This window comes from Canis lupus, chromosome 36 (assembly GCF_048164855.1).
Source record: "Canis lupus baileyi chromosome 36, mCanLup2.hap1, whole genome shotgun sequence".
Lineage (NCBI taxonomy): Eukaryota > Metazoa > Chordata > Mammalia > Carnivora > Canidae > Canis > Canis lupus.
In genome coordinates, this window is record NC_132873.1 from 29,974,075 (window position 1) to 29,998,918 (window position 24,844).

At 35.5% G+C, this 24,844-nt stretch overlaps 1 protein-coding gene across 3 annotated transcripts in view; it reads left to right on the top strand.

The window, feature by feature from the left end:
- Positions 1–24,844, top strand: part of HIBCH (3-hydroxyisobutyryl-CoA hydrolase) — a 96,748-nt gene that overhangs the window by 32,449 nt on the left and 39,455 nt on the right. For all 3 annotated transcript variants that reach the window (XM_072813191.1, XM_072813193.1, XM_072813192.1), the window contains 2 exons: positions 1,153–1,205; positions 24,212–24,290. In XM_072813191.1, coding sequence (XP_072669292.1) covers positions 1,153–1,205; positions 24,212–24,290 — 132 coding nt within the window. The remainder of the gene's footprint in view (positions 1–1,152; positions 1,206–24,211; positions 24,291–24,844) is intronic.

The window sequence follows — 24,844 nt, forward strand, 5'->3', positions numbered from 1 at the left end:
GCTATGCTGTGGCGAGCGTAACATAATGTACATAAACCTGTTGAATCACTGTGTTGTACACCTGAAACTAATGTAACATTGTATTGTTACAGTCTATTATACTGCAATCAAAAAAGGGTCTAAAACAGAAGCCAAAAAAACTGAGGTTTTATATTGGTCTTTGGTAAGGAAGTAATATTGGCAACAACAAGCAGTAACAGAAGCTCAGTGAATTACATTTTTGTTATGTTATAAGCAACTCCCCTTCTCAGAGGAGAAAGGAAAAAAGGAAAGGAACAGAGTAAAATTTTATAGAGTTTTTTAGATGAAACGGACTTCTGAGGCCATATATTAAATCTCGTTATTTAATTGCTGAGGAAACTTACTTGTATATCCTATACATATATATGACATGCACATGACTCAGGTATGTTTAAATGTGTTGTATACCTAATGCTAGGATAAATGTTGAATTTGCAGTATTGGGGGGTATGTGTGTATCTAATGCTAGTATGTATATTGAATATAGTTGATTTGCCAGTTAATGACAAATATGAGACTAGAATCTGGGTCTTCTAACTCCCAGTCCTTACTTTTTACTGTATGCTGCACTTCTCTTTGTATCCAAATGCTTTAGACATATTGAAAACGAATTACGTTCCTTAAAAATACAACTGTGTACATAAACATCCATGGTTTAGAAAGTAAATTTTAATTATATTTTTCATAGCTGATCTATAAAAGGCTTTCATATGTTTCAAATTGAAATGTTGAGTTGTTAAATGATAAATAGATGATCGGGATTGTGTACGGATTAACGTTTTAAAAAGAACACATTTTACAAGCCATATATTTAGCTACTTTGATATTTTTCTTTAAAAAAAAAAAGATTTTATTTATTTATTCATGAGAGACACAGAAAGAAAGGCAGAGACACAGGCAGAGGGAGAAGCAGGCTCCCCATGGGGAGCCCGATGTGACTTGCTCTGGGACCTGGGATTATGCCCTGAGCCAAAGGCAGATGTTCAACCACTGAGCCACCCAGGCATCACTACTTTGATATTTCTTACAAAAATTTCCTGAGGAAAATATTAAGTGTTCATGTAATTTGATATTTGGAAAAAGTGAATGTATTTTAAACATCATAATTTTCTTCTTCTTCTTCTTCTTTAGATTGTTGCCGGAAACCATATGTTGCACTTATTCATGGAATTACAATGGGTGGAGTAAGTAGACTATGTTACTCCCATCATTGATATGTGAGTTTTTTAAAAATAAGTTAATCATTGTCAATCAGAAGTGAGGCAATGAAAGTGATTTAGCAAAACTCATTGAAATGAAATCCTGTTTAGATTTTGGAGCCTTGCAGGATTAGAATATATCATGTGCTTGTACACTTTTAGACTATCTCCACCCAAAGGAATATGTTCTTAATTACGATATATACTATTTTAGTTTCTTGAATTAGCAAACCTTTTTAACCAACAGAACGGATTGGACTTTTTGTTACTGTTGTTACATGGAGCTCTTTTTCTACTTATAAGTGAACTGATTGCTTTCAACAGATTCAGAAAAGAAACTGGAATGTTAAGGGATTTTTAGACTGAGTCTTGGGGATGTGTTTGCCTAAATTTTATCTGTTGCTCAAAATCTCACCTTAATGAAAGTGTTCGGATACTTTATGAAGTTCTCTGAAACTACATCTCCTATCAATTGACAAATATATCTTTTATGTCTGTGTAATTACAAAGAAGTCTTTAATGATGAGAAGAAACATTTTGAGGTAATGAATGCAAAAGAAGGATACTGGGAACCCAACAAAGGAATGATATTTCATGGAGAGTAAATCAAACACTCGGAACAAAAATAATGGTCCAATATAGTTAAAGATGACTTTCTTTTATTAAAAACAAAAAATTCTCAAACCTGCAATATGTATAATCAAGATTTTATCTGAAATTACTCTTTCAGATAAAATCATTGAAAAGAGATTCACATTTAGATAAAAGCTGGTAAATTTTTCTAAATTACAAGCTTTAAAAAAAATTTAAAAACATTTTATTTATTCATTTGACAGAGAGCACAGGCAGGGGGAGAGGGAGAAGTAGGCTCCCCACCGAGCAGGGAGCCCGAAGTGGGGCCTACTTCCAGGACCCTGGGATCATGACCTGAGCCAAAGGCAGACTCTTAACCTACTGAACCACCCAGGTGCCCCTAAATTACAAGCTTTAAGAAAAAAAAAACAAAAACAAAACTGTAAGTGTTCAGGCCAGATCATTGAAGTTTAATACACAAGACTAATTTTGATATGAAAGGATTGTGAACAGCCTTTTGTACTCTCAGCAGAAATTCCATCTTTTCATAGGAGCCTGAGAAGAACTATTGCCCTAGTATACTACATCTGAGGAACTGGCTGCGCCTTTTGGCCTCCATGACATGTATCAGTTGGTTATGTTTGCATACGTTCCTAGGTATTTATAGTTAAGAATACTCCATTTATTTCTAAAGGGAAGACTGCAGTAAAACAAACCAAGATAATGTCTTGAGTAGAGGGAGTAAGGGTGATGCTGCTGCTTCTACTGGTCTGTTTTCTGTATTTACTTAAATGAGTGTGAACGACTTTCAAAATAAAAATGAGAATATACTTTCTGTGAGCCTTCATGAGAATCCTACCAGAGAATTAAGTCTTAGTGCCCCAATGCAGTGGTTTTCAAGGTGTTGTTTTTACACTAGCAGTATCAGCAGCATGTAAGAATTTATTAGAAATACACATTCTGGGGCCCTAACCCAAGGTCCGAACCTAAGGGTGAGGCCCAGCAGGTTGTCTTAACAAGCCCTCCAGGTGATTCTGGGTCATGTTAAGGGTGAGACCCATGCCACAAGGCATCCAGTGTATATAATGAATTAACTTCTCTCACATCTGTCTTGTGTTTCTATAAAGATACCAGTTATGTACCATCCTTGGGAAAATTGTCAAAATAGTCAAATCATGAGAAATCCCTCAATGAGCCAAGTTCTTTTATATTACATGTTATCAGTCCCCTCCTCCCTCCAAAAATTCCAACGACCTCTGTGTGTCTTTTCTCCCATTAGGTCTACCCATGTATATACCTCACATATACTTTATATGTAATTGATTCTTAAAGACTGGAGTTCTAACTTATTTTCTTTGACAGTCTTAAATATGACTATGATTAGATGTGATTTCTTACTCCATTGACTTCTGCTTTCAATCTGTACTCCAAATTTGAGATTTATACTTTATTGTTACTTATTATGAAATATGCCCAAATATATTAGATGGTCTATAAGGGCAAAGGCTATCACATCCTCTTTTTTTTTTTTTTTACTCTCTCATAACTACATTATGTATTTATTAAAACAATTCCATTCTATATAATGAACATTTTGTGTAGCCTTTGAAAGTGTAAAATTTACAGACTTGAAGTGAACCAGTTCTCTCTCTTTTTTTGTAATGATATTTTGAGTGTATCTTGGTTTTGAAGGCTAACTTTCATCTTTTCATGTCTCATTTCAAACTGTGCTTAATCTAAGACTCTTAGTGTACTGTTTCTTTTGAAAATATAATCCTCTGGATATTGGCATTCAACCTTGGCTGCATTTTAGAATCACCTGGGAGACTTAAAAGCCCCAGGGCCCAGGCTTACTCACCTCACAGAACTATTAAATCAGGTGCTGGAATGGGACCCAGGTATTTCCAAAGCTCTTTGTTGATCCCACTGTGTAGCTAAGGGGTTATGAATTGTTGATCTACTAGTGATTCGGAGCTAGAGTGTGGTTCAGTGTTTCCTGTGGACCTTTTTCAGAATCCCCTGAAATCACCTGTTTTCACAGGTTAACTTGTATCTGACTCACTAGGAGGGCTTGTTAAAATGCGGATTCCTCCCACCTTCATTCCAGTTTAGTCAGTTTGAAGTGTAGTCCAAGAATTTGCAATTCTAACAAGTTCCTGGAGGCTGCCTGCTGGTGATAGTGGGGGGGCCTTACCTTAGGAACCACTATCAGGTGTTAAGAACATGTAGTTTATTATTCAAAAGCCTTTATTTTCAGAATTGTTAGTAGAATTTTAGTATTATATAAAATTAATATAAATATATTTTAAATCCTAGTACGGAAGTATAGAACAAGATAGAGCAAATACGATTTAAGGTGTACAAATAGTAACTGTTTTTATCTTGATACTGATCAATAAATTGTTTTTTATATTTTAAGAAGGAATTGTGTTAGGAAAACTTGAGCAGTCCAAAAAATGGCACCACGGAGCTTGTTTTTTTTTTTTTTTTTTTCCCATCCAGGAAAATAACAGTTTTACCATCTTTTGTTATCTATCATAAAGAGTAAGTAGCACAGAACTTGGTAGAAGGGATGGCTATATTCCATTATGTTTCAGATTTCAAAAATTTGTACATTTAATTACTCAATAATTTGGTTTTTGGTAAAATAAAAATGAATGTTTCCGAGTGCTTCTTCATTTGGTTGATCAAAATTATTTAAGGTTATGTCATTCCAGTGTTTCTGCAAGAGATAAACAATTTTTTATGAATAAAAATGTGAAAGAATATCTCATTTTGTTCCCAGAAAGATAGATTTTTCTTTTCTCTTTTATTTTTAAATATCTGAATTCATATTTTCTAAAGTTAATGTATATAGAAAGACAAATACTTAAAAATTGATATTAATTTTAAGTAGATATATACAACAGAACAATTTTTAAATTTTTATTCTGTATGTGTAAAACTACCCTTATCTCCCTCTCAACTGAATTGGATTTAAAGAACTTTCAAATTTTTTTCTCCCTTCCTTCCGTCTCCTTTTCTTCCTTCGTTCTTTTCTATTCTCTGCCTACAAAGCATTTTATAATAGACATAAATGGTCCCTCAAGCAACCTCAGAATATGGGTGCAATATGGTATTGTTGTGTCTCTCAACGTGTCCTAACATGGTGCTAGCAAAAGGTTTTATGATCAAAATAATGGAAAATTTAAAGTTTTAAGGCATACTTTAGAAAGGACTATGTTCTAATGAATAGAGAAGTGGGCATTGGAATGGGAATAGTGAGTCAATAGACAATACCCATGTGACTTGGTGGGACATTTGCCAGCCACATGGGAAACTGACTAGTGCTCCATTACTGAATCAGATTATATTTAACCACTGATGAATGTCATTGAGACATGTCATTTTTTAATGAGAAGAATTAACAGTCCTCAAAGATTGAATTATATTAATGTATTGCAAAGGTCTGTGAGATAAAAGTTACATCTTCAGTTTTAAAAAGTATTCTGTTTTAGTGACAATTGAACAGGTGACATTTTAAGAAACCATTTTTTATTATAACACTGAATTTTTTGGAATACTATTTAGTTAAGAGAGACCTTAACTGAGACCTTATGAAAGAAGAGATGCAGTAATTTTATTAGCTAAGTTAGAGAAGATTTTTTAAAGAGACTTTTGAGTTCAGCTTACTTTGGTATATTTCTTCCTCCAAAATAATTTAAATTTCTTGATTTAAAAAAAAATTAGAGTACTCTTTAATGTGTTTACACTGTATAATGAAAACATGGAGACATGCATGGGCTATGCCTTTTTTTTTCTTTTTTTTTTTAAAGTGTGCATGTGCAGAAAGAGAAGGGGCAGTGGGAGAACCTTAAGTGGACTCCATGCCCAGGTCAGAGCCCAACATGGGGTTTGATTCTCATGACCCTGAGATTATGTCCTGAGCAAAAATCAAGAGTCAATGCTCAACCAACTGAGCCATACACGTGCCATTTTTAAATGGAAAATCCAAGAAGCTTTCAAAAGATCAAATATGAAGTCATTAACAAAGCCTGGAAAAAGGCTAATAAATGTGCTAAGCTACTCTCTCTCTCTGAAAGAATGATATTAGAACAACCAACCTTTGTCCAGTGAGTGGGAATATTTATATGATAGATGTAAGAGTCATAATTATTATTATGATTAGACGTGATGTTTAATGTTCTTTTTCTTCAGGTTTATTCAGGTATTACTGAGAAGTAAAGTTGTATATTTAAAGTGTGCAATGTGATGATTGGATATACGAGTACATTGTGAAAAGACTCCTGCTTCAGACCTTATTCATTTTATAACTGAAAGTCTGTACCCTTTTACCAGTCTCTTCATATTTTCCCCATTCCTCCAGTCCCTAGCAACCACTTTTCTACTATTTCTATGAGTTAGACTTTAAAAAAAAAAAAAAGTTCCACATTTAAGTGATATCATTCAGTATTTGTCTTTTTCTGTTTGGCTCATTTCACTTAGTATAATGCTCTCTAGGCTTCAACCATGTTGTCAAAAATAGCGGAATTTCTTCTTTTTAAGTCTGAATAGTATTTCATTACATATATAATATATACACACACATACACAAACCACATTTTCTTTATGCATTTGTCTATGAGTTGTATCTTGACTATTGTGAATAATGCTGCAGTGAGCACAGGAGTATAGATAACTCTCAGGGATAATGATTTTATTTCCAACTCTCAGGGATAATGATTTTATTTCCTTTGGCTATATGTCCAGAAGTGAAATTGCTGGATCATATGGTAGTTCTATTTTTAACTTCTCAAGGAACCCCTCTGCTATTTTCCATGGGGGCTGTACCCGTGTGCGTTCACACCAGCGATGTAGTAGGGTTCCCTTTTCCTTGTATCCTTGCTAGCATTAATTATCCCTTGTATTTTTGATGATAGACATTATAACAGGTGTGAGATGATATTTCAGTGTGATATTGATTTGTATTTTCCTGAAATTACTGATATTGAATGCCTTTTTGTGTACCTGTAGGCCATTTTGTATGTCATCTTTGGAAAAATGCTCCTTCGGTTTTTTAAATTAGATTGTTGATTTTTTTTTTTTTTTTTTTTTTTTTGCTGTTAGGTTGTAGGGGTTCCTTATATATTTTGGGTATGAACCCCCTTTTGGATATATGGTTTGCAAATATTTTCTTCCTGCCCATAGGTTGTCTTTTCATTTTCTTGGTGGTTTCCTTTGCTGAGAAGCAGCTTTTAGTTTGAGTATTTCACTCATTTATTTTGCTTTTGTTGCCTTTGCTTTTGGTGTCACATCTAAAAAATCTTTGCCAAGATCAGTATCAAGGAGTTTACCCGTGTTTTCTTCCAGGAGTTTTATGGTTTCAGATCTTACATTTTTAAATCCATTTTGAGTTAATTTTTGTGTATGCTGTAAGATAGGGGTCCAGTTTCATTTTTTTTTTTCCTATTTGGCTATCCAGTTTTCCCAGCACCTTTTATTGTGACTGTTCTTTCTTCATTGTATATTTTTGGCTCCTTTGTTGAAAATTAATTGATCATATATGTGTCTGTATTTCTGGGTTCTCTATTCTCCATTTGACCTATGTGGCTGTTTTTACAGTATTGTAATGTTTTGGTCACTACAGCTTAGTAATATAGTTTGAAATCAGGAAGGGTGATGTCTCCATCATTTCCTTCTTTCTCAAGTTTACTTTGGCTGTTGAGGGTTTTTTGTGGTTCTTTAAGATTGTTCTATTTCTTTAAGATTCTTCTAAAGTTTAAGATTGTTCTATTTCTGTGAAAAATGCCATCAGAATTTTGATAGGGATTGCATTGTGTCTGTTGATTGCTTTGGATAGTATGGACATTTTAACAATATTCTTCCAATCCATGAGCACAGAACAATTTTCCATTTATTTGTGTCTTAATTCCTTTTGCTAATGTCCTACAGTTTTCAGTGTATAGATCTTGTGGCTTCTTGGTTAAACTTATTTCTAGTTATTTTATTCTTTTTGTTCTTAATGGGATTGTTTTCTTCTCATTCTGAAAGTTTGCTATTGTGTAGAATAAACACAACTGACTTTTATGTATCAATTTTATATCCTGAAACTTTATGGAATTATTTTATTCTAACAACTTTTTTGGAGGGAGGAGTCTTTAGGGTTTTCTAAATATAGTATTGTGTCATTTTTAAACACAATTTTATTCCTTTCTAGTGTGGATGCCTTTTATTTATTTTTCTTGCCTAATTGCTTGGGTTAAGACTTCTAATACTGTGATAAGTAAAAAGTGGCAAGAGTGGATATCCTTGTCTTGTCCCTGAAAAGCTTTGAGCTTTTCTCTGTGGAGTATGATGTTAACTTTGGGTTTGTCATGTATGACTTTATTATGTTGAGGTGCATTCCATCTATACCTAATTTGTTGAGGGTTTTTTATCATGAAACAGTGTTGAATTATGTCAAAATGCTTTTTCTGTATCTATTGAAGTGATCATTTTTAGATTTTTATCTATGGAGATCATATGATTTTTATCCTTCATTTTGTTAATGTGGTATATCATATTGATTGATTTGCACGTTTTGAACTATCCTTGAATCTCAGGAATAAACCCTACTGGATCATGGTATCTGATTCTTTTAATGTAATATTGATTTAAGTTTGCTCATATTTTGTTGAGGATTTTTGCACTGTTCATCAAAAGTATTGACTTGTAATTTTCATTTCTTGTGTAGCATTCTCTTTTTTTTTCTTGTATCTTTCTTATAATGATACTCATTGCTAAGTCTGCTTGTATACATCAAAGTGACCTGATTTCAGATACATGACTATAGCTCATATACAAATTGGGCTCTGTTTTTAAAAATTCAATTTACTTAACATATAGCATATTATCAGTTTCAAGATAGAATTTAGTGATTTATTAGTTGATTATAACACTCAGTGCTCATTATGTCAAATGCCCTCCTTAATGCCCATCATCCAATTACCCCATCTCTCTACCTACTTCTTCTCCAGCAACCCTCAATTTGTTTTCTATAGTTAAGAGTCTCTTATGGTTTGCCCCTCTCTCTGTTTTTATTTTTCCTTCCCTTTTCCTGTGTTCATCTGTTTTCCTGTGTTCCTGTGTTCATAAATTCTATGTATGAATGAAAGCATGGTATTTGTCTTCCTCTTACTTATTTCACTTAGCATGATACCCTCTAGTTCCATCCACACCATTGCAAGTGTTAAGAATTCATTCTTTGTGATGAATAAATAATATTCCATTACACACACACACACCACATCTTCTTAGTCCATTCATTTGTTTATAGACATCTGGGCTCTTATATTTTAGCTATTGTGGACATTGAGGTGTGTGTGCCCCCTTAGAATCACTATTTTTGTATTCTTTGGATGAACACCTAGTGGGCTCTGTGATTCTTACTTGTCTTTCATGGGTTTAAAGTAGAAGTTGCCAGCTGAAGGTGTGAGGAAATTAGCTTGAAGTTGATGTGCAAAGATAAAGGATGATCATCAGGACTAAAGAAAGGTACTGCAGTGCAGTTGCCCTGGGAAGTAAAAATAAAAGGAACTATATTGACAGATGAACTTGTCTACAGAAAAGTCAGTAAAATATACTAAGAGTGGGAGAATAAAAAGAAAAGAGAATATGAAAAAGAGCCTCCTTCAAGACTGAAATATTAGTAAGACTGCAGGAGCTGTGAAAGGAAGAATTAGAGAGGAAATTTCCATTGGATTTCTAAGTGTTTAGAATATGTGTGTATTTGCATTCATTTTGTCTGTGTTCACTGTTGAATTTTTTCCAAGTGTGGATGGTTATATTTCTTGATAGAGAGGGTTAGGGTCTCCCCCTCTTCTGATAGGTATTCTCTCTGTGATTTCCTTCTGCTTTAGCAGGAGAGAGTTGGATGACATTTAGTTGCACAATTTCTGACAGTAAATTTTTAGGGTAGTTTATTTTTATTTATTTATTTTTATTTTTTATATTTTTAAATTATTTTTAATTACTTTTTATTTTTTATGGGTTGTTTAATTTAAATTCAATTAGCCAATGTATCATTAGTTTTAGATGTAGCTTTCAATAATTCATTAGTTATGTATAATACCCAGTGCTAATTCCATCACATGCCCTACTTAATTTTTAGGGTCAGTTTTTCAGCCTTTTTCATAGGTAAGCATTGGGTTATATTTTTGAAGTTGCAATGGATTATCCTCTAACAGATGTTCCTGTACTTTTAAACTCCATCTTACTCCTTGTCTGTCTCATTAGATAGAGCTCTTGATTCTCTACTTTACTCTTTTCCCCTTGGCTTGAGCCCAGGAATAACTAAGTATAGAATTGGGAGGTGCTTGTATTTGCCTACTAGGACCTTGACTTTGCTGCCTCCTCCTCCTCCTCCTACCCCCACCCCCACCCCTGCCATTTTAAGTTGTTGAGTTCTGAGAAATAGAACTTTGACTTTCTAGGATTATGGGTATTCTTGGCAACTTTCAGACTTGCAGATTCTTAGATCTACAAGGACTTATTTTCCATTTTCTTTTCTGTGGATCTATTGTCAGGATTTGGGTTCATTTTGTTTTTAATTGTGAAAGCCCCTTGGTTCTTGGTCGAGTGGTAGGCACCTCCTCCCTGTGCCATCCTCAGCCTGCCTCTGTTTCATCCACCATGCCATCCATACAGCACACCAGGTTGAATAATTTGTGATCTAGAGGCCTCTGTTCCTTATTGAGGCATCATATTGCACAAAGAAGAAAGGAGGAGGGGAGTTCCTCTTGCCCCTCAAATGAGCCCATTCTCCTAAAGATATATTGACTGAAGAAGTTTAATACTAACTAAAAGTTCATTATAATTTTAGCACTTATTCGAGATTGTTCACAACTGTTTCACCCAACCATCAAAACTTACTAGATATGTGCTGTTTGCTAGATACTGAGTAGACTCTGGGGATAAAATAGTGAGCAAGGTACATATGTTTCTTTCTTCATGGAGCTTCCTGTCTAGTGAGGCAGGTACAGGGTGTTCTGGAAATACACAAAGGAGTACCAGCCTCAACTGTGTATTTGAGTGAAGGGGGTAGTGTAGGGGAAGCATCTTGGAGGAAGTTATATAAGCAGCCAGGATAGAGCAAGTTGGGAATTGTGGAGAGATGTGATGTGCTTGCTGCTAGTGTGTAAGGGGTTGATGCAGTGTGAAAGCCCGCGTGCAAATGAGAAGATAGAGGCATATGTGAAAATGAATTGAGAGAATGCATGTTTGGGTAAAGTTCAGTATGCCTGGATTTTGGAGTATGAAGGAGATAGTGGTTAAAGTTTGAGGCCAGAAAGGTAGCAAGAAACCAGATCAGTCCTCCTATATAAGATGTTTAGTAGTTTATCCTGAAATTGGTTAAGAGTGCTTTTTAAGTGCTTTAGATGAGGAGATGGCTTGAACAGACTCGTATTTTAGAATGAATGTCTTTTGTGGGAAGAACAGATTCAAGGGGTTTAGGATTGAAACTAGAGATTGTTTAGGAAGTTATTACAGAGATCCAGGTGAGAGAATATGGTGATTTTGAAATAGGTTAGGGATAATGAAGGAACCAGAAATTGGGTTTATGGGAGATGTTTAGGAGGAAACTTGGGGTTTGATGAGGGATTGGACATGAATGACAAAGAGGAGGAGGAGTCAAGTGTGACTTCCAGGTCAAGACTGGGCACTGGAATGAACGATGGACTGTTCACTAGATTTAGAGGAAGAGTGGCTGGGGGTATGAGCTGGGAAGGGTGAAGGGAGATGAGTTTAATTTTGGGTTTGTTAAATGTGAAATGCCTGTGAACTATCCATGTCGGTGTGTTTTATCTGAATAAAAGTGTTGGTTATGCAAGTCTGAAATTCAGGGTGTTGCCTGGGCAAGAAGTTTTGGGACTCATGTAGGCACAGTATTCCCTACAGTGCGTGCCTCTATAACACGAATTAGCTCTTGAGTGCTTGGTAAATGGTGAAATAATGTTAGGATTATGTAAAATGTTGGTTCATATGCATTTTTTTTCTAGACAAGGGGAGATAGGGTAAGTGGCAATATGTGATCACTAGGCAGGAAGAAAGCGCTTAGCTCTGTTGATGTACAATGAATAGGAATTCTCTTGTCTGTATTTTAAGAAAATTAAACAAATGCCTGTTCTTTGGGCGCCTCTACGGTGAACTCGCTACTTGCCTGCTTAAGGACAGAACCCCACTGGCTTATAGCTGCACATCTACCTGCTTTGCCTCTGCACATGCTGGTCCTACCCTGATTAAAGTATTGCCATTCTTTCCACTTTATTTTTACGCATTTTAAATATCTGCTGTGGTATCTTTTGTTCATGATGAGATGCATGATTAGATGGCCTAAATCGGATCCCAGGAACCATTATAGTTTTTATTAGCATTCAGATTACAAAATTGCATAGATTTTGAGCAGACTGCTCAAACTATTTTTCCTATAAGCTCTGTGTAATTTTGCAGAACCTGAGGATTTTTTTTTTAAGGAATTCATTATCTTATAGCAGAGATGCCTTATATCGAAAATTTGTCAGTAGAAAAGATTATGCAAGGAAGTGTGACAAAAATAGTGACAACCAAAATAAGTTCAGAATGGAATCCTAAAAACAAAATGAAACAACAACAACAACAACATCAAAAAAAAAAAAAAAAAAAAAAAAAAAAAAACAACAACAACCCCAAACTACTCAGTATTTATTGGCCAGAACAAGAAGCCTGTAAAAGACAGAGTAGGAGGGGGTCCAGAAGAGGCAAATCAGAAGAGTGGGCACCTTCAAGTTGGTTTCAGTGCCCCAGAAGTCTTTGACAGTTTCTTTGCTTTGTGGTGAAGAACATATCCTAGGTGGTTCTTCTATGTTGTATTCCCCAGACCTACAAGTCCACTGTTTCTCCAAGACAGCCCTGTCTACTTTTAGTAGAAAATTGTGATTAGCAATAACAGTCTAGGCAATAGTTAATTTGGTAATTGTTTCTACACCTTTTCAGTGAACAGAGCTAAGAATATAGATCTTGTTTTTAAAAGAAGATAGATCCTAAGTTTAATACATCCCATTCAAATTTAGATTTTTACTTCTTTGATATTTGTATCTTTTAATGTTGACAACTTTTAAAAAAAAATAACATTAACACTGTTACAGATTTGCTTTGTTCTAATGTGGATAATAGTTTTAGGTTAACGATACCAGTATTATTACTAAAGATAAAGCCACTGAAATAATTGCTCTCTTTGCCCTCTACCAATTTTTTTTAGTGACTTTTCATATTTTTCTGGAGTATTCAGTAAGAGAAACAACTCTTATTTTTATACTCATATAAGTTTATGATGAATAATATTTAAAGCACATTCCATGAAAAGTACAACTGGCACAGATTGGAAATACATGTATCATTTGGTAAACTCTATACTCAACAGATCAGAAAAGTATGAAGCTGTATCAAAAAGAAGCCAGAGGGATGCCTGGGTGGCTCAGTCAGTTAAGCGTCTGCCTTCAGCTCAGGTCATGATCCCAGGGTCCTGGGATCGAGTCCCGCTTTGGACTCCCTGCTCAGAGAGGAGCATGCCCCTCTCCCTGCCTGCGCACGAGTGCACCCCCCCCCCCGGCAAATAAATAAATAACATCTTAAAAAAAAAAAAAAGGTAGCCAGAGAATGGCTTTTAGGATACTAGTTAATACAGAGTTAATGAAAATCTTTGGTAAATCAGAGATTAAGAATACTCCTATTATAATGACCCTTTTTGTTTGAGTATATGATATAAAGCAAAGGCTTAGAGCTTTTTAAGATTTATGTTAAATATATATTTAAATATAGTTGATATGTATATGTTATAGTTGGACACATGTAGATATATAATTACAAACATGTATATTGGAGGATGTGCTCAATGAGGTAAAAAAAAAAAAAACCTGAAAATGGATCTAGGAGGTGTGTATTTTTAAGTTATTTCAAATTTATGCTTTAATATATGATATACCAGAATATTTCTATTCCCTGAGTTTTAAAAATTAAAATATAATTGACCAATAACATTGTATTAGTCTTAGGTATACAACATAATTATTTGCTATGTGTATATACTTGCAAAGTGATTACCACAATAAGTTAACATCTCACCACACATGGTTAACAGAAATCTTCTTTTCTTCTGATGAGAGCTTTTAAGATTTATTCTTTTAACATTTTTTAAATATCCCCCTGGCTTTTTTACTTAAAACTATACCTGAAGAATGGTAGACTATTAATATATTAATAAATTAAATATTTCTATCTCAATTATTTGTTTACTGAATATCATTTTCATCCAGAAATAATATGAATTAAGCATCCAAAGCAAGGGGGGGGGGATTTTTGTTTAGTACTGATCTCTGCAATCTATTAAAATACATGAACATTTTATTATCAGTATAGTAGTATCATTAATACGTAACACTAACCTATTAATATTAATGTGAAACAAACAATAAAGTCTTTGTTCTTGCTCTGGAGACTGTTGATCAGACTGCTAATCTAATGCATATGGTCCCAGAGATACATTATGAAACTTATTTTATAGTAATGATATTAACTTTCATACTATAGTGAAATAATGTATATTGACAACCTACTTGAGTTTCTTACAAAAATATGTACCTATTTCAAAGCACAATTTATAATCCTGAATGATGATGAGGGAAGATTCTCACATACTCTGGTGCTGTGATACAGTGTTCATTCTGGGCAGGAGCTTACTCATTCTCCCTGAGTAGAATTTAAATTTAAATCCATGACTCTTTGTGTAAGCATTACTCACAGTACCCCACTGTATGCCTTTCTGAGTTAGTTGCTTTTTTAACTCGGGATTTTGGCTCTATTTACTTTGTAACATTTATTTTTAATTTTTATTGATTTTTTTAAATTAAAAACTTTTTGTGAAACAACTTCAAGTTTACAGAAAGGATGCAATAATAGTACAGAGAACTCCTATATAGTCTTCATATTCCCTGTTATTTCCACATTTGTTTTATCATTCTTTCTTCCTCTCTCCTACATCTGTCTATGAAGATTTCTTTTTAACCATTTGAGAGAAAGTTGAGGTTGTGATAACTATTGCTAAATTGTTCAGTGTGTATTGTCTAAGAATAAGAACACCAAAATCAAGAAATTTAACACTGATCCAATACTATTACCTGGGACATTTCCTTTTTAAGCACCAAGTTAAATTGTTCCTTCCACATGTGTTCTTGTTTGTTTCGTGTGGGATTAATCTTGACATTAATATAATTCATGGAGTGGTTGACCATATCTTAACTTTAAATATCCTTATAATTATTGGGGCAGTAGGTTAAGTGTCTCACTTTTGATTTTGGCTCAGGTCATGGTCTCAGAGTCATGGGATTGAGCTGTACATCGGGCTCTGTGGGGAGTCTGCTTGAGATCCTCTCTCTCTCTCCCTCTATCCCTGCTCATGTTTTCTTTCTCTTTCTCTCAAATCTTAAAAAAAAAAAAAAAAAAAAAAATCCTTATAATTACCCATTTTTAGAAATGTTGCTTTTTTTCTCAAATAGTATTTTATCTGGAAATATAGAAATGATGCTTATTTTTAGTTGCTAATGAACATATTTACATTTTGAAAGATTTAACTGTGCTTTTTAAATGTAATAAAATCTAAAAGCTTTAAATAAAGCTATGCTAGCCTTTTCCCCTTTACTGAATAGCCTAAAAACTCATCTATGTCTCTTAATTAAAAAACAGTCTTAGACTACCTAAATTTTGCCTTTAAGGATTATAAAATTAAGCACATTATCGTTCTTGTGATAGTATGAGTTTGACTCCATTCATATATTTGTTTAGTTTTCTGTTTACCCATCTTAGAATTTTTTTTTAAGATTTTATTTTTATTTATTTATTCATAGAGATGCAGAGAGAGAGAGAGGCAGAGACACAGGCAGAAGGAGAAGCAGGCTCCGTGCAGAGAGCCCGATGTGGGACTCGATCCAGGGTCTCCAGGATCAGGCCCCGGGCTGCAGGCGGTGCCAAACTGCTGCGCCACCGGGGCTGCCTCCCATATTAGAATTTTTATACCAGATTATAAAAATGGATTAAATTCATTTTACTTTATCAGTACAATGTCAGCTCAGTACTACAATGACGATTGTTTCTAATAATACAAGTTAAGAATGTCAGAGTGCTTGGAACATCATAAATAAAAGGCACAAAAAAAAAAAAATAAAATAAAATAAAATAAAATAAAATAAAAGGCACAGAAGGGTTAATTGTAAAATAGAAAAAAAAAACCACATCAGCACTAACCTAAACTAAAATAAAGCTGATATGTTTTAATAACAGATAAGGTAAATTTTATGACAAACATTTGATATAGAAGAACATTTCATGGTTATAAAACAGTTATAATAAATCTAATTTTTATGTCCTATAAGTCTGTTGTGTATTGTTTCTCTTTGGTGTTAGACCTGTGGTGTATGATGGATTATTTCTAATTGGATGCTAGTTATTTCTAATTGACTATTATTTGAACTCGAGGATGATATTATCTTCCTCCAAGGAAGATGAACCTTTGTTTATAGTAGGTGTCTAGGCTGAGGGCACTAATAATTCCAGATATCTAGACCCAGTCAGGAATGGAAGGATTTATAGCTGAACTTCACTCCAAGTGAAGGGGAGTCTGAATCCAGGGCATCCTAACTCCCAGGCTGTAGCATTTGGTGACCCAGTTTGGCAAGTCCTAAATTCCATTATTTGTTCCCTGGCCAGGTAGGACTTCGTTCAGTCTGTTCACTTCTGTTCAGATCCTTCACCCTCTTAAGATCACTGAGGCAGGGCACCTGGGTGGCTCAGTCAGTTAAGCATCTGACTCTTGATTTCAGCTCAGGTCATGTTCTCCAGGTGGTGAGATAGAGACTGGAGTTGGATTCCCACTGGGCATGGAACTTGCTTAAGATTCTCTCTCCCTCTTCTTCTGCTCCACCTCCCACCCCCCGACCAAGAAAAGAGAAAAGATCACCAAGGACAGATTCTGAAAATTCTATTGATTTCGATCAACTGTAGAGAGATATTTTATAAATATTTGTCTAAAACTCTATTTATAGGGATCCCTGGGTGGCGCAGTGGTTTGGCGCCTGCCTTTGGCCCAGGGCGTGATCCTGGAGACCCGGGATCGAGTCCCACGTCGGGCTCCCTGCGTGGAGCCTGCTTCTCCCTCTGCCTATGTCTCTCTCTCTCTCTCTCTCTCTCTGACTATCATAAATAAATAAAAAAAATTAAAAAAATTAAAAAAAGAAATTAAAAAATTAGAACTCTATTTATAACTGAATATGAAGCTAGCTTTACTGAATTAATGAGTTCTGTAGCATACAATATGACAGTAGTGCTAAAACTAAGACACTATGGGAACAAATGTCTATCTGAAATGCTTTATTGGTGTGATATTGTCAAACATTTAAAAATGTTTGATCTGGGATGCCTGGGTGGCTCAGTGGTTGAGCATCTGCCTTTGACTCAGGTTGTGATCCCAGGGTCCTGGGATGGAGTTCCACTTCCGGCTCCCTGTGAAGAGCCTGCTTCTTCCTCTGCCTGTGTCTCTGCCTCTCTCTGCGTGTCTTTAATAAATAAGTAAATAAATCAAATCTTTAAAAAAAAGTTTGATCTATGCAAAAAAATAAGAAAATCCTAAAAGGGAAAATAGACAAAACCATAATCCAAGAAGAGTGAACATACTTCTTTCAGTAATGGAGCAGATAAATACTCAGTATAAGTGTGTGTATGTGTGTGTGCACACACATACACATACATGGTTTGAACATTGTCCAAGAAGTGATTCAATTAACATGTACTCATTAATTGCAGATATGTTCATTTCATGTATGCATTGAACATTTACCAAAATTGGCCACAGAATCAGTCTGAGCATATTTCAAAGGATTAATCTTATAGACTGTTCTCTGGCCTCAGTGGAATTAAGCCAGCAATCAATAATAGTAACAAAATTTGAATGTTTGGAACATATACTTATGGCTGTGTCTTGTGGACATGGAAGGATTACCTAAATAGTACATAAATTCATACCTAAACAGTACATAAATTCACCATAAACTAAACTAAAATATTAGACTTAAAAACTAAGAACTTTTGTGCATTCTACAACATCATTAAGTGTGAAAAGACAAACCATGGACTGGAAAATAAGTCTTGAAATGCGTATATCTGACAAAGGAATCCTATCTGGAATGTATAAAGAATTTCTACTGTCAATACAATAATCCAGTGGAATAATGAGCGATAGATGAGAGTAGACATATCACAAAGATATCCAGAAAACAAACATTCAATTGCATTAGTCAAGGAAATGTAAATTGAAATCACAGTGAAATACTAGCACAGGCTCATTAGAATGACTAAAATTATGAAAGATAAGTTTAGGTATTGATGAGGATGAGGAATAACAAGCCCATATAATGATGGTGGAGTAGAAAAGTGGTACTGCTGCTTTGAATAATTGTGATTTTTAAAAGTTGATTGAATTAGTTTACTTTGACCCAGTAGTTTACTACCTGGTATATACCCAATCAATATGTGTGCACTTATGCGCCAAAAGATGTGCATAAGAATGGTCACTGAATCCTTGTTTGCAGTCGCCCCAAACCAGAAAACCTAACTAGCTATTTACAGTAAAATAGATAAATAAATAGTTTATTCATACAAAGGAATGCTGTACAATGAAAAAAAGATTGTATATAACATAAATCTCATGTAGTGTTGACTGAAAGATGAATATATACTCTAATTCGATTTATATCAAAATAAAATCAGAAAACCTAAATCTTACTTTGTTGGAAGTCAGAATAGTAGTTGCCTGAAGGATAGAGGGAATAGTGACTGACAGGGTACATAAAATAATTTCTGATAATTTTTATCTGCATTTTGGTTACACGGGTATGTTAACTTTGGGATAGTTCATTGGACCTGTATACTTACCATTTGTTACTATTTTGTATATTTTTGAATGTGTATTAATGTCAATTAAGAAAATTAGGGATCCCTGGGTGGCGCAGCGGTTTGGCGCCTGCCTTTGGCCCAGGGCGTGATCCTGGAGACCAGGGATCGAATCCCACATCAGGCTCCCGGTGCATGGAGCCTGCTTCTCCCTCTGTCTATGTCTCTGCCTCTCTCTCTCTCTCTCTGTGACTATCATAAATAAATAAAAATTAAAAAAAAAAAAAGAAAATTAAAAGCCGATGTGGCTGACCTGGATGAAAGTGAGAAAAGTGGGGAATGGTAAACTCCAAGATCAGGGAGCTAGAAAGGAGCCTTATCAACCTGAAGGAGGAATTTTGGTAATGTTTTAATGTAATGGGAAGTCACTGGAGAATTTTTGGCAGCAGAAAACCTTAACTGAATTACACTTAATAAGCTTACTTGGGGGGATCCCTGGGTGGCGCAGTGGTTTGGCGCCTGCCTTTGGCCCAGGGCGCGATCCTGGAGACCGGGAATCGAATCCCACATCGGGCTTCCGGTGCATGGAGCCTGCTTCTCCCTATGTCTCTGCCTCTCTCTCTTTCTCTCTCTGTGACTATCATAAATAAATAAAAATAAAAAAAAATTAGCTTACTTGGCTGCTGTGTAGAGACTGGATTGTGGTAAGAACAAAAGCAAGAGGGATCCCTGGGTGGCGCAGCGGTTTGGCGCCTGCCTTTGGCCCAGGGCGCGATCCTAGAGACCTGGGATCGAATCCCACGTCGGGCTCCCGATGCATGGAGCCTGCTTCTCCCTCTGCCTGTGTCTCTGCCTCTCTCTCTGTCTCTCTGTGTGACTATCATAAAATAAATAAAAATTTAAAAAAAAAAAAAAAGCAAGAGTGACTAGTGCAGGCAGGAGGTAGTAGTGACTTTAACTAGGGTCGTAACAGTGGCGATGTGAACAGTGACCCAGTCCAAAGTATATTTTGAAGTTAGAGCTGTGAAGACATGTTCATAGATTAGATCGGGAGATCAGCAAGAAACAGGATGCCACTGAGGTTTTGGCCTGGGAAGCTGGGTAAGTGGTGGTGCTATTTACTGAGGGAACAGCACATTTAAGGAGATATCAAGAGATTTACTTTGGACGTATGAACATTGAGAAAAATATTAGACATTTCAAGTGGAGACATTAGGCAGCTAGAAATAAAAGTCTAGAGAAACCAGGATGGGGAAATAAGTTCAGTCTTTAATGATACAGTGCTTAAATTCCTGGAGCCCTTGGAAGAGGTCACCTAGGGAGCAAATGTAGAAAGAACAGAGTGCAAATGAAGTGGAGGGATGGCATGTGATCATGGTGGGGAGGGTTAGGGTTAGGGTTGGATGTCAAGGAGAAGAGAAAGAGCAACTAATGAGATAGAAGGAAAACCAAGAGAGTACGGAGTCTCAAAGTCAAATGAAGGGTTTCCTGAAGTAGGGAGACCCTACTGAGATAACCAGTCATATGAAATGAGATTTGACTAGTGGGTTTGGTAGGATGCAGGGAGGGTATTTGAGGAGAGTTAGGAATTAGAATGACATCTTACATTTGGGGAATGAAGCCATACAGTATAACCATTAATACAATAAAATTTGAAGACTTTGAAGCCTTTTAAAGTCTAGCAGGTTGTTGGTTAAAAAGTTTGCAACAGTAAATTTTGAAAGTTTCAAGGGAGACTTCCTGTAAGCAACCTATAATGGATTCTTTTTTTTTTTTTAAGATAAAAAATTAGTTCTGAATCTGCCACGAAGGTGCTGCATCTCTTTCAGTGCTGATCAGCATTTATATTCTTAGTATCTCCAAGTGAGGCAGCTTGCATCTTCCCAGCCTTTCTCTTAATTGAACGGTTTTAAAAACTGGCTCTTCATGGTACTTGTATCAAGGATTTCTTATTTTGAAAGCTTGCCGTTAGTGCTTTCTAAAATCTTGAAGTCTTTGATTTCATTCACGTTAATACTATGGGTGAAACAAAATGTATTATGAACGGAGTCAGTGAACACAGGATCTGTAGTTTCTGTGTCAAAGACTACGAGGCTCATACATTTCTTTCTCTGTTGATTTTAGATGATAAAGGCCCTCTGTAGAGAACTGGACTGTTAGGTGGTTCTCTTGTCAAGCAAGGAGGATTTCAGAAGATACAATGGGAGTGACTAGTCGGGGACAAGCAGTGTTAGCAGGAAAAGTCACACAAGGCAGCCTATATTGTGATGCGGAAGCACGACAGGATGTAGACATGGTTCTAATTAACAATGTGGTGAGAGGCTTTTTTTTTTTTTTTTAATTGAAAAGAACATGGACTCAAACAGATCCAGAAAAAAGAATGGAGAAGTTATTAGAAAAAATGCGTGGATCAAATGGAAATTGATAGACAAAACTTTCAGCATAGCGTGTCTTCCTGCAAAATTGAACTGCAAGTATGGACTTAAGGATTTTAAGTGGCATATTTGTTTTTCTCTCTCTCTCTGCTGCTTTTTGTACATTTGCTTTTTTCTCTGTGCTGTACAGGCTGCGTGCAGCCTTCTCCGTTTATTCGTCATCACTCCTTATAATTTCTGCTTTAACTTGGCTATCATGTCGTCTTCGGCTTAAATTTCAAATGACCTTTAAGCTTTGGCTGTCATCAACTCACAGCTGCCCACTGTATTTTGGCTTAAATACCTAAGAGTGAGAGTCGTGTCTAATGCACTTTCCTTTCTCTCCCTTTGTTCCCTGGGCCTTGGAGTTCTGGTTTACCTCGACGTAAACCCTGCCTGTGGTGCCCACCCCTAGTTCAGCCACTGCCAGGGAAGGGCAAAGTGTTTGGGCAGAGAAGTTTCCTGTAGAGAAAGGGCAGTGATGGCGCAGACAGTGGCCTTCTCTAGTATGTCTTCCTTCCTTTAAAATTATGTGATTAATTGAAATTGTAAAAGCTTGGAATTTTGGAGGAATGGTATGAAGGCTTTGTGTTTTGTGGAATAAGCATGGCAAGCCTGGTGGGAGATGAAGTTACAGGTAGGCTGGGCCATACTGCAGAGAGCGTTGCATGTCATGGAACAGAGTTTGAATTGTATGTGTCTCAGATGAGTATCCATGTTTGTTCAAATATGTATTAGAGATATATAGGGAAAAATCTGAAGGGTTATGTATCAAATTAATAATAACTGTTTCTCTGGAAAGAGGGAGGAGACTAGGATTGGGGTTGTGGTCAGATTTTACCTTTATATGTAAATATTTGATAAAGAGGGATATAGTCATTGCTGTTTGTGGAATTCAGAGTTAAGTAAAAGAGGTAGAAGGCAGTGACCAGGGGAGTGTGGTTTGAAGCAGAGTCCGTCTGTGAGGTCTGTAGATCTACCTAGTGTGCGGCCCCAGAGGGAGGCAGTTCTGAGCCCTAGGACTCCAAAGAACAGTCAGAAAACCAAGATCCAGTCCAGCTCTAAGTTGTTAGCAAGACATTCCTTAACATTAACAACTTTCAGATGCAATGTGATTTAAAAAAATGGAGAATAGACTATGAAGCAAGGACTTCTAAAATAATAAATTGTTATTAAAAATGGTAATGCTCTCTTTTCATTAAAATTTGTAAGATTTCATAATGTTGAAATGTATACAATTGAGTTTGAGTCAGTAACAGTTGACTATGTCATAATAGGACACTCATAACATGATATTTGCCTGTACAAGGAATATCAGACATTGTAGATTTAACTTATAAATGTTGACACCAAAAGATGTAGGTAGTAGCTAAAGAATGTTATTCATTTTCATGTTATTTATATGGTCTTCTAAAATTTAATCTTAGCATATAGTCTGTAAAATGTATAAGAAATTGCATATGTTTCTTAGTGTTTTCTTAAGGTTTAAAAGTTCAAGAACTTTTATTTTTTGATCATGATTTTTAAAGATTTTTAAGTAATTTCTGTATCCAACGTGGGACTTGAACCCACAACCCCAAGATTAAGATCACATGCCCTACCGACTGAGCCGGCCAGACACCCGTGTCCTGTCTTTTTTTCTTTTTCTCTTTCTTTCCTTTTTTCTTTTTCTCTTTCTTTCCTTTTTTCTTTCCTTTTTTCTTTCTTTCTTTCTTTCTTTCTTTCTTTCTTTCTTTCTTTCTTTCTTTTCTTTTCTTTTCTTCTTTTCTTTCTTTCTTTCTTTCTTTCTTTCTTTCTTTCTTTCTTTCTTTCTTTCTTTCTTTTTTTGGATTTTGTTTTTTAAAATCTCTACACCTGATGTGGGAAAAGTTTCAAGAACTTTAAAATGGCTGAACTAAGTATGAAAAAACTTGAAAGAAAAAAAACAACAACACTTGAAAGAGTTGAAGAAATTGTAATGAAGGATTAGAAGAACCAGACAGAAATGCCCTTTCTATTTAGTTAATGCCTACGGAATTCTTAAGTGCCTGACGTTGTTCCAAATGCTTCACGTTTTAACTCATTTAATACTGTGCTGACAAAGACACACTGATTAAAAAGGATCAAGAATGAGAGGAACTAAAATAGTCTAACAGAAGTTCTGAATAATGAGAAAAGAATCTAACACAGGAAATATGCTATAGTGTGAGCACTGATAAAAACGGAATCCTTTGTTATCACATGTATACTTACTTTGTTTTATTTAGTACATCTGCTTTTTCAAATACATAAGTGACTGCCCTTTTCAGTGACATTCAACAAATTAGAGATACTTTCAGCCAAATCTTATTTTCTAAAACTTATGTTTAGGGATCCCTGGGTGGCTCAGTGGTTTAGCGCCTGCCTTTGGCCCAGGGCGCGGTCCTGGAGTCCCAAGATCGACTCCCACATCAGGCTCCTGGCATGGAGTCTGCCTCTCTCTCTATCTCTCTCTATGTCTCTCATGAATAAATAAATAAAATCTTTAAAAAAAATAAAAAATGAAACTTATGTTTAGTAATTGGTTTTTTTAAGAGGTGTATAGTTGGCCCTGTTAAGTGTTACACCTGAGAAAAATGATGTTACTACTTTTATGAACGATGTAATAAATGAAATAATGAAATATGTGAATAAATATGTTAATATTCTATTCAAAGCCACTGAAATGAGCTAGAATAGCTTCGTTACACTCTTCTGATGACTGGTTGACAACACTCAGGGGTTCTGGGAACAATCCCTCTTCTATAATGCTGTATCGGATTTGAAATGACAGGGAATGGGGGAAGAGGACATGAAGCATAACACAAAATACTGATCGAACACATCTTAGCTAAAACAAGTCTATTCCAGATATCAGGCATGTATTTTTGTCCAGTACTCCTGAAATGATATGTTTTAGGGTTTTTCTACAGAGTATCTCCTAAAAGAAATTATTTTAGAAATAAAGATAATTTATTTGGTTTACAATATTTGTGTGTGTATGAGTTTGTTTGTTTTTTGTTTTTTGTTTTTTTTTACAGTATTTTTAAACAACTCTTTGCCTTATTTTCCTAGGGAGTTGGTCTCTCAGTTCATGGGCAATTCCGAGTGGCTACCGAAAAATCTCTTTTTGCGATGCCAGAAACAGCAATAGGTAAAAAAGCCCTGAATTTTTCTCAGTCACTTTTAGAATTATCTTGAGATGCATTTCAGATTACAGTGTTGTTAAAGGAACTGATGGAATCTTGCTGAGTTACAATAAGGAAAGAACTCTTAAGAAGAAATTAGAATAAGAAGATGCCTGAAGGTTATATTAGCTCAATAATTGTATCTGAAAACACAAAAGCAAGAATACGTAACTGGCAACAGTAGCACACTAGTAGTTAATTTTAGATAAAATATTATTAGGAGAAAATAGTCTTGTATTCTTTTTTTTTTTAAAGATTTTATTTATTTATTCATGATAGTCACACACAGAGAGAGAGAGGCAGAGACACAGGCAGAGGGAGAAGCAGGCTCCATGAAGGGAGCCTGACGTGGGATTCGATCCCGGGTCTCCAGGATCGCGCCCTGGGCCAAAGGCAGGCGCCAAACCGCTGCACCACCCGGGGATCCCAATAGTCTTGTATTCAGATCTGTGAATACAAGATTTTTTTTTTTTTTTTAGAGAATGTGCCTGAGTGGGGGCGGGGAAGGGCAGAGAGGGGC